The sequence below is a fragment of the Helobdella robusta genome (genome assembly GCF_000326865.2).
Source record: "Helobdella robusta unplaced genomic scaffold HELROscaffold_44, whole genome shotgun sequence".
Lineage (NCBI taxonomy): Eukaryota > Metazoa > Annelida > Clitellata > Rhynchobdellida > Glossiphoniidae > Helobdella > Helobdella robusta.
Window position 1 is genome coordinate 517,977 of NW_008705063.1, and position 10,853 is coordinate 528,829.

The following is a 10,853-nucleotide window of genomic DNA, read 5'->3' on the forward strand; positions in this document are numbered from 1 at the left end:
TATAGATAAAAATATACAATACACATACACGCACACACACACACAAACAAACTCACACACACACACATTATATATATAGAATATATATATATATATATATATATATATATATATATATATATATATATATATATAACGCTTGTATTAAAAGAAGAATGCAAGCTTTTGAAATGCGTAATGAGAACAACTATTTTTATTTCGTTGTTGTTGTTGCTGTAATTATTATTATATTGTTGTTATTGTTGTTCGTTGATGATGGTTTTGATGATGATGATGATCGTCATCATAGTTAACAAGAATAACAGTTTGACATACTTAAAATACATTGACAGAAATGACATGAATGTTTATTGTACTGCGTATGATGGTAGTATGTATGTATGCGTGTATGTATGTATGTATGTATGTTTGTATGTATGTGTGTCTGTGTCTCTTTATGTGTACATGTTTTTATTTGAGATTTTAGTAAGAAAAGAAAAACACAACAGTTGCTTTTATTTGACATCATCAAAAGATGAGAAGTGACGAAAAATTAAAATTTTTTAAATGTCAATTTTTTAAAAAGTTCAGATTATAAACAAACAAATAACAAATTATCACAAATTATCGATCAATAAAAAATAATTATCACGAAACATGAATATTTAGTAAGGACTAAATCAACATAACAAACAGAAATTATTCATGCATGCATATATACAAAGTAATTCAGGAAATATCCAAAAATTATATAACCAAAATAAGAAACTAGAAACCAGTCAACATTTTACAAATAAATAAATAGACATTATTAAAAAGATTATTCAAAAATGGTTAAATTTAAGGCGACGACAAAAAAAATTGTAGTTTGTTTTGTTGGTGTTGTGTGGTGCTAAGAAGCGAAAACAAAAACACCACAAAAAAAATATTAAAAAGTCGCAAGAATAGTAGTCAGTCACCTACCTACAATTAAATTACTCTCAGGGCCTTAGCTTACCTGTAATGATAACTCAACTCATTTATTTTACATATTTTAACGTTTTAATTTTACTTGAAGCTTTTTAATTTATGTTAATGTTAATATTTTACTTGAAACTTTTTAACTAATGTTAAGCCCTAGCCTACCTACAGTTGTTCAACTCATCTCAATCCCTAACTTACCTATGAATTAAATTAAGTCCGGTAAAGAAACTAGAAAGTTGAAGAGAAACATAACAACAACGACACCGAATGAATGGATGTTGTGTACGTGTGTGTTGTATTTATGTGTGTGCGTGTATGTAAATGTGCGCGCGCGTACCCTCCAGAACTTCTTCACCCACTACGGACGAACCTCCATTGCACCGACCATCATCTGACACGCACCGAGGAAATGAATTTGACCGGATACTGAAAAACAAAATTGAAAGAAAAAGTTAATTTTTTAAAATAAAAAACAAGCCATTGAAAAAAAGTAAGAAGCAACTTATCTTACCATGAGATTACCATCATGAAACGTGCTGACTCCCACCACAACCCACCTCTGATCATTCTGTAGACAAATTTTTTTATTGGCTTAGTAGTAAATGAATGTTAAAACGAAAGAACAAACGAATAAATGATTGAGCGAATGATTGAGTGAATGAATGAATTAATTAACCAATCTATGATTCAATGAATGAATGGAATGAGTCAATTAATGGATGAATAATTTGAAAGATTGTGTGAAAAATGAATGAATGAAAAAAATAAAAACAACGAAACTAAACCATACTTCAAAAATCGTCGTTGTTGTTTTCTTCGAGTTGTCATCGGAACGATAATCATGAGACCACCATCTGAAACGTGCTGACTCCCACCACTGCCCACCTCTCATCAGTCTGTAGACAAGTTATTTTTATTAGCTTAGTAGTAAATGAATGTTAGAATCTTAGAAGCAAAAATTATAAAATGGAAATAATGGGAAATAAATAATATCTGAAAATAATAAAGAGAGTAAAATGTAAAAAAAACTTACCGTCGTCCATTCGACAAAGGCAGAATGATGAGTGCCTTCCGTTTCCTGCGTTATCCTCCAAAACTGGTGCCAGTCCTCCTCGAGATTGTTGTTGAAACACAGCCCGTGGAATGGAGAAAGAGAAAATTCTCATCAGAAAGCTTAGCGGTGCCTGCATCTTAAATTGCTTAATAAAAATAATCCTATCTACCTATTCAATTACCTTAACTAATCTATAATAAATTGTTAATGGTACGATAGTCGAAAGTTCCCCTTCATTCTCCATCCTTGCACAGAGGTTCACCGACAGCCAGGGCACCGGATAGTAAACCATTGCCGTGCGGATAGTAGACTACTGCCTTGCGGATAGTAAACCATTTGCCGTCCGGAAGCCGTGCGGGTAGTAGACTATGGCCATGCCGCATAGTAAATCATTACCGTGCAGATAGTAAACCATTGCCGTCCGGATAGTAAACCATTGCCGGTTCACCACTGGCCACCAAGGCTTACCTCTGACAACAGACTTCGAAATTCAGAGTCTATCGGCTATCGTACCCTCAACTTACCTATTCATTACAATTAAGCTCTAGCTTACCTATAATTACAAAACTCAAGAGCCCAATTCATTGGCCTTTCGGCACCCACCCCACCACCTACGTAATGCCTTGGGCTCCAACTTAGTAATAATAATATAAAACTTAAACCCTAAATCAATTAATGAGTATGTGTTACAACGTAGCCTTAACTTACCTATTCATTACATTACTGCCTTAGCTTACCTAAAATTACAAAACTCAAGAGCCCAATTCATTGGCCTTTCGGCACCCACCCCACCACCTACGTAATGCCTTGGGCTCCAACCTAATAATAACAATAATGGAAAACTTACAATTAACCTACCTATCGATACACTTACAGCGTTTCTTTAATTTGCATTACAAGATTGTTCCTAGAACTACATTATTGCCCTTAGCTACCTATGAAATTAAATTACTCTCAACCTTAGTAATAATAAATTAGAATGTGTAATGAAAATAAAATTACGCTCAAATACTAACATATGTGTTTATGTATGTATTTGTGTGTGTGTGTGTGTAATACGCTGATGCGTGTAATGTGGGTGCAAGATAAAATAGAAGAGATAAACTTACGCTGCCTACCTATTCAACTATTTAGTGTTGGATGCTTCCTATCTATCCTACCTACAATTAAAATTAGGCCTATCTAACCTACCTATATAGCTACTTAATGTAATTGTGTGTGCGTGTGTGTGCGTGTGAGCATTCCTACTTAATGTTAAATTACAGAAAAAAGAAGAAAACGTATCCCAGTCAGGCGGGTATTCTTTGCCACTGAATGAACGAAAGTAGCCTGTCATCTTCCATGATGAACTCCTCTGGAAGCTTCAACCTGAATGAAATGAAAAATCCTATTTAATTAATTAATTTAAATGAAAATAGAGAAACGAGCCGCGGTGAAACCCACCAGCCGGAAAAGCCAGCAAACTGGCAAAAAAAAAAGAAACCGTTAAGAAACCGTAAAGTCGGAAGTTAGGGTTAAGGTTGAACGTAGGGTGACAGCACAACCATTCTGATCCTCCACAACGAACTACTCTGGAAGCTATAACCTGAATGAATGAACCTGAATGAACTTAGATGAATGGACAAATCTTATTTATTTAATTAATTTAAATGAAAATAGAGAAACGCAAAGAAGCCGACCGGTCGGCAAAGAAAAGAACCGCAAAGAACGGTATCTATATAGGATTTATGCTCTATATAACTCTATATAACTCTATATAACTCTATATAACTCTATATAACTCTATATAACTCTATATAACTCTATATAACTCTATATAACTCTATATAACTCTATATAACTCTATATAACTCTATATAACTCTATATAACTCTATATAACTCTATATAACTCTATATAACTCTATATAACTCTATATAACTCTATATAACTCTATATAACTCTATATAACTCTATATAACTCTATATAACCATGCATACTACCACATTCAATCAATAAAAATTCCACTGAAACCAGGAACCACCGCGTACCTGCTGAATGTATGGTGTGAAACAAAACAAAAAAAACACACAAAACGAAAAACACACCACCAAGTAAGAGTAAAAGAAAAAAAGTCCCTAACCTACCTATGTAACTAAATTACCTTATGCCCTAGCCTACCTATATAATAAATTAATTCTCAATCTCACCTACCTATGTTTCATTAACTTAACTCAAGACTCATGAAGAAAGAGAAAAAGGAGTAAAACAGAACATAAAATACTACCACACAAACAAACATGATGTATGTATGTATGTATGTATGAGCAACCGCTAAAGAACCCATCTAAAATAAAAAAAATACCACCTACAATCATTCAAACCACCTACAAACATGCAAACTCTATATAACTCTATATAATAAAATAAATAAAAATAAAAAAATTAAAAAAATAAAATAAATGAGATCAGACAGACTGCTTCAACCGAGGCAGAATGCCTGATCTGATTTTCATGTTGTCTCAGCTCCTCTATTTATACTCGTTTCAACCTTACATTCTCATCACTTAAATCATTCGTATCAGTAAAAAACTTATTTAATGTATGTACTACATTATTATACAGTCTTAACCACAATGCTTACTGTACTAAATTGACGTCATCGAGCGAACGCCTTCGAAACTTTCTGATTGGCTGGTTGAATCTGCTATATTGCTTTTCATATAAACATGTAATCTTATTAATTATTTGTATACATGGATTCCAGTCACTTTATATATATATGTATATATGTATATATATATATATATATATATATATATATATATATATAGGGTTATAATATAAATTTATTATAAAAGCAACAGTAATCATTGCTATATATGTACGCAAGCAGTTCAATTTTTTCGGGGAGAATTCAAAATAGTTTGTGACCACACCTTGCTTAACATCCGATTCCAAGCCGAACTAAGCCAAGCTGAGCCAATATGCATACATTTTTAAGCGCCTTTATGTTAAAATTTTGCTCGTTATATTTATATATTTTATAAATTCATTATAAAAACAACTGTAATCATTGCTATATATGTGCGCACGCAGTTCAAATTTTTCGGGGAGAATTCAAAATAGTTTGTGACCACACCTTGCTTAACATCCGATTCCAAGCCGAACTAAGCCAAGCTGAGCCAATATGCATAGATTTTTAAGCGTCTTTATGTTAAAATTTTGCTCGTTATATTTATATATTTTATAAATTCATTATAAAAACGACAGTAATCATTGCTATATATGTGCGCACGCAGTTCAAATTTTTCGGGGAGAATTCAAAATAGTTTGAGACCACACCTTGCTTAACATCCGATTCCAAGCCGAACCAAGCCAAGCTGAGCCAATATGTGTAGATTTATAAGCGCTTTTATATTAAAATTTTGCTCGCTTTTTAAACGAATATCCCAATATAACAAATTCTCCATCCTATTTTAACTTTCTTTGATGCTTTTTAATCAGTCAGGTCACAAAAATCATTATCGATATCGCAATGAAATCAATTTGAAATTTGAAATTTTTATAATTATTGATAAAAATAACTAGTATATATAGTGTAGTAAAACGTTTAAAATTTTCTGAGAGAATTCAAAATAATTTCTGTAATAAAGATTGTAAGGGTTATGATGAAGAAAGGAAGGTAATGCTGAAGAAAGCATTCCCATGTTTTCAAGTTAGTTATATTTATATGTCATCAGTTACACAAGGAAGCAATTCACATCATCATTGTACATTGCAACATTCTTATCTATACAAAAAATATAAAATGCATTCAACAATATTATTCATGTATTTTATTAAAACTTAGAAAGGGCATAACGACATTATGAATAATAAACCCTGCTTAGGACTGGGATCATCATCATCATACCAATCACCATTACAAGTAGAGTCAATGTTATATTAATGCTTAACAAGTTAACTAAATTGGCATAATCAAGTTTTTATATGAAATACACATCAAGTATTTAATGTAACAAATAAATTAACAGAAAAATTTTTGGAAAAGTTTAAAAAAATTAGAACATATGACTCTGATCAAAAATCATTCGCGTTGACACTGCATTTGTATGGGCATAAGGCATATGATTATCTTTGGACAAATGGCTTACATCTTCCTCACACTAGGACATTAAGAAAGTAATCTTGTCATACCTGTTCAATAATTTTAATAAGATTGTTTTAAATAACTATTCTCAATGTCATTTTATTAACACTACATTAAAAGGTGGATACAAAACATTGATGGTATGCCTGGGGTGTTGGAAACAAACCTTACAAATTCTACAAACCTTATTGACTAATGGTGATGGGGATCCTCTGGAACTGTAGGATCATGACATTCAATCTAGTCATGGATTGAGAAATCAATCCTTGATATATTTGATAACAAACATTTATTATAATATAAGAATGAAAAAAAGATGTAGGTGTAGATGTAGGCAAAATCTTACTGAAACTATTATTTTTAGCAATTTATGATTTATTTTTTTATTTTTGACTTTATCCATTTTCAATGATATCGATATTTTTAATTATTATTATCCAAATTATACTCGTGCCTATATAAATTAATTTGATTGTGGCTATTTCTATGCTTAATTATTTTATTTACTTACCATAGGTATGCACAGCATTTAATAATTAATGATAATAATTAATAACACAACATTCTAAGTGCATAAAATATAATAAATTAAAAGTACAATTTTTACAAACCTCGTTGGTTATGATGATAGGGATTCTTTAAAACTGAATGATCATGATCTAACAAGTCATGGATTGATGAATCACTGGAATCACACATTATCTTTAATAAATTTAATAACAACATGTACTACAATTTAAGAATGAGGAATATTTTGTAAAACATTGAATGAAAAAAAAATTTAGTTTGAATCACTCATAATTAATAAATTTCAATTAAATTGCAAGTTAGCTTGGGGAGTTTGAAGCTTGAATTGAACAAATTACAAAATTGTTTATTTAATTGTTTATAAAATTGATTGGTAAGTTGTTTAATATATTTATTTAATTTAGTATATTTTTTATTCCCAGACCTAAGCATTGTAAATAAAAATTTTAAAACCAATCAAGCAATAGAATTTAGGATCTTAGGAACAAGTGCTGTTAGTCGTTAGTGTAGTAGTAGTATGTAGTAGTGTAGTGGTTGGTAGTTTCTAGTAGTCTAATCTGTTAATGTTCATTGGTGTTATCTGTTATTTATTTCAATTAGTAATTAGAATCATTAGAGATTAGTTTTAGTTTAATTATTAGAATTTAGTAATTTAATTACTAATTAGTCGTCGTTTAGTGTTGTTACAGTTAATGAGTTAAGTCATTAAGCGATGTTGGTGGTTCACAAAAAATTTTTTTTATTTAAAATGCAAAAAGATACTTAACCGTCATACAGCAATATCTATCCTAAAACAGCATCTAGTTGTAGTTCGGAATGTAAACTTATGCCGTATCACCTTTTAAAACATTTTGAAATTTTAAATAAAAGCAATATTCCGAAATTAGTAAATATACGATCGTAACTTTTGACTTGGGCGATAAAAAATCACCCTCCAATTTTCCTCCGGAAGTAAGCTCCTTGTTCGACCATCAAAAATGAGCGAAGGCCGTTATATTTATTCTAATTATATGGTTTGCATGGTGTTTAAAGTGTTTAAAAGTGAAAATATTGAATAATTATTTTATTCGCACATCACTATTAACGAGCCCATTTTATCAAGTTTTTTTTATTTGGAATTTTCACATTAAAATACTAAAAAGCAGACATCCTATTTTTGAATCGTCGGCCAGTTAGGGACTAATTCCGGCTATCGAAGAATTAAATTAATTTAAATCATCCTCAAAAATGTCGACCGCTCTACAGGTTCCATAAATTTTCTTTAAAAACCATTTTATTAATTACTCAGATTCACATTCAACATTCATTTATTTTATTAATTTATTTCATATTTTATTTATTTTATTTTAAAATTTAAAAATTTTATTTTAGTCATTTTTGTGATCTTGTGTATGCTAATAAAATTGACATATTATTTTTTAATTTTTTAAAATTCTAGATCTGATTTATTATTATTACATATTTCATTTCATTCAACTGCCATCATTAAGAAATCATTACTGATTACAATATTAGTGAACAAAATTATATCTTACAACTTACAGTCCTAACTTAATACTAACTAATAGCTAAATACTAACAGATTAGGAAAAACACTTTTTTTTATAAATTTAAAAAAGAGGAAACTCAGCAAAAGTTGTTGAAATTTATTTTATTCACTCCACACTCAAAAACTAAATAAATCTTTAGAATAATTCATATTAATTTTTTTCTTTTTTTTTTAATTTATTTTCACTCTATTTTCTAGAAAGGTATAGAGTTTGTGACAAAAGCAACAGAAGAAGATAAGGTAAAAAATTATGAAGAAGCCCTGAAGCTATATGAACATGGGGTGGAATATTTCCTACATGCCATTAAATGTTTGGTTATATTTTTTTTCTTGGGTATAAATATTTGAGTTACTTTTTGTTTTTCTGTGAGCAGGTGTATGTGCAGGTGTGTGTGTGTGTTATTGCTGATACCACTGAGATATATTGACGACAGAATTGTTAAAAATAAACTAGAATAACCTCTCTGACCATTAACCTTTACATTGATTACAAGATGAGGCCCACAATGAAAAAGCCAAAGAAAACCTAAGAACCAAGTGCGGCCAGTACTTGGAGAGGGCAGAAAAGCTGAAAGAGTACATCAGGAGTAAGGAGAAGAAACCTGTCAAGGCTAATGGCGGCAAAAAGTTGGTTTGGGGCTATTTTTGCTATTTATTGTTACCATTAGTTGGACTGTGTCATGGTGTAATGGTTAAGGGGTCTGATTCTGCTGTTGAAGTGACCAGGTTCGAATGCAGAGATCTCCTGCCTGTCACATGCAATTTGTATGTAAATGTGTTGGTTAATGCATGTGTGTGTGGGTGGTGTGTGTGTTGTGTGTGTTTACATGCGTTGTGCTTGCTTTTGTGAGGAACGCTGACTGAAAAGATCTTTGTAAAAAAAAAAAATCATCTTTTTGCAGGTCTGACAGCGACAGTGATAGCGACTCCAATGACGCCGAGAAGAAAAAAATGAAGGGCAAGCTGTCAGGTTGGTTCGGTTGTCACTACCTGATGTGATGTAATCATTGGTCCTGTGATTGTGTTGGTTTTTACCTGTGCATCAACTGGTATAGTTTATGAATCATGTGGTGTAAACATATAAAGCAAAAGCACTGATGCAATCACACACACATACACATACACACGCACACACCGCGCACACATAAATTACACACACACACATAAATTACACACCACACACACACGCACATAAATTACACACACACGCACATAAATTACACACACATACACACACACACACACAACCATATATTAGGAGCCATAGTTATGGACAAGCCTAACATTAAGTGGGATGACGTAGCCGGGCTGGAAGGTGCTAAGGAGGCCCTGAAGGAAGCCGTCATACTGCCAATCAAGTTTCCACATCTCTTTACTGGTTTGCTGGTTTGGTTGTTTTGTTGGTTGGTTGGTTGGTTGGTTGTTTTGTTGGTTGGCTGGTTGGTTGGTTGTTGGCTGGATTTTTTTTGTTGATTGGTTGGTTGGTTGGTTTGGATAATTTTGCTGGTCGGTTGGTTGGTTGGATTGTCTGTTCATCATCGTCATAATCATCCTCAATATCATCATCATCTTCATCGTTACATTCATCATCACTATTTATTTTCAAAGGCAAGCGAAAGCCATGGAAAGGGATATTACTTTTTGGAGTGAGCTATTAAAATGATGCGATGATGAATCTTATGCTGATGGCGATTGTGATAACGATGACGATGATGATAGCGATGGTGATGATGATGATAGCGATGGTGATAATGATGATAGCGATGATGATGATGATGATAGCGATGGTGATGATGGTGTTGATGATGATGGCAGCCGCCAGGTACCGGAAAGTCCTACCTGGCAAAGGCAGTGTCCACAGAGACTGGCAACTCTACTTTCTTCTCGATATCATCATCTGATCTCATGTCGAAATGGCTTGGTGAGAGTGAGAAGTTAGTGAGAGGGGATGTCTATATATATATATATATATATATATATATATATATATATATATATATATATATATATATATATATATATTTACATACACTCTAATCTATATCAATTAATCAATCAATCAACCAATCATTCAATTAGTCAGTCAATCCATCAATCAATCATCCAGCTTAATGTAATTTTGTTTCTGATCTCTAGATTAGTTAAAAACCTGTTTGAGTTGGCTCGCCAGCATCGGCCAAGCATCATCTTCATCGATGAGGTTTCTGCTGTTTAACTATATAGTTATCGTTATAGTCGTCGTCATCATCATCATCATTGTTATTATTATCATCATCATCATCGTAAACGCCATCTTCGTTAGTGAAGTTAGCCAATATATACGTTTGTTTTTGATGATAATGATGATGATGGTTGTTATAGTGATGATGATGATTGTTATGATGATGATGATGGTTGTGATAGTTATGATGACGATTGTGATAGTGGTGATGATGATGATGACGTTGGCGATAAATTGTCACCCCGTGCATAATGCAGGTTGACTCAATGTGCTCCTCTAGGAATGATAACGACTCGGAGGCCAACAGAAGGATCAAGACGGAGTTCCTCGTTCAAATGCAAGGTCGGTCGGTTGGAAGGTTTAGTGCTATGTGACAGTTTATGCTAGGAGTTTGTTTTGGAATGTTATATCCTTTTATTTATATAT

At 32.1% G+C, this 10,853-nt stretch overlaps 1 protein-coding gene across 1 annotated transcript in view; it reads left to right on the plus strand.

Moving 5' to 3' along the window:
- The first annotated feature begins 7,759 nt into the window (after positions 1-7,759).
- HELRODRAFT_193180 (hypothetical protein) overlaps positions 7,760-10,853 on the plus strand; it is a 4,606-nt gene continuing 1,512 nt past the window's right edge. The window contains exons 1-9 of the mRNA XM_009025901.1: positions 7,760-7,902; positions 8,405-8,516; positions 8,701-8,833; positions 9,109-9,176; positions 9,465-9,584; positions 9,815-9,852; positions 10,022-10,140; positions 10,343-10,406; positions 10,685-10,773. Of these exons, the coding sequence (XP_009024149.1) occupies positions 7,885-7,902; positions 8,405-8,516; positions 8,701-8,833; positions 9,109-9,176; positions 9,465-9,584; positions 9,815-9,852; positions 10,022-10,140; positions 10,343-10,406; positions 10,685-10,773 (761 nt within the window). The 5' untranslated portion in view covers positions 7,760-7,884. The remainder of the gene's footprint in view (positions 7,903-8,404; positions 8,517-8,700; positions 8,834-9,108; positions 9,177-9,464; positions 9,585-9,814; positions 9,853-10,021; positions 10,141-10,342; positions 10,407-10,684; positions 10,774-10,853) is intronic.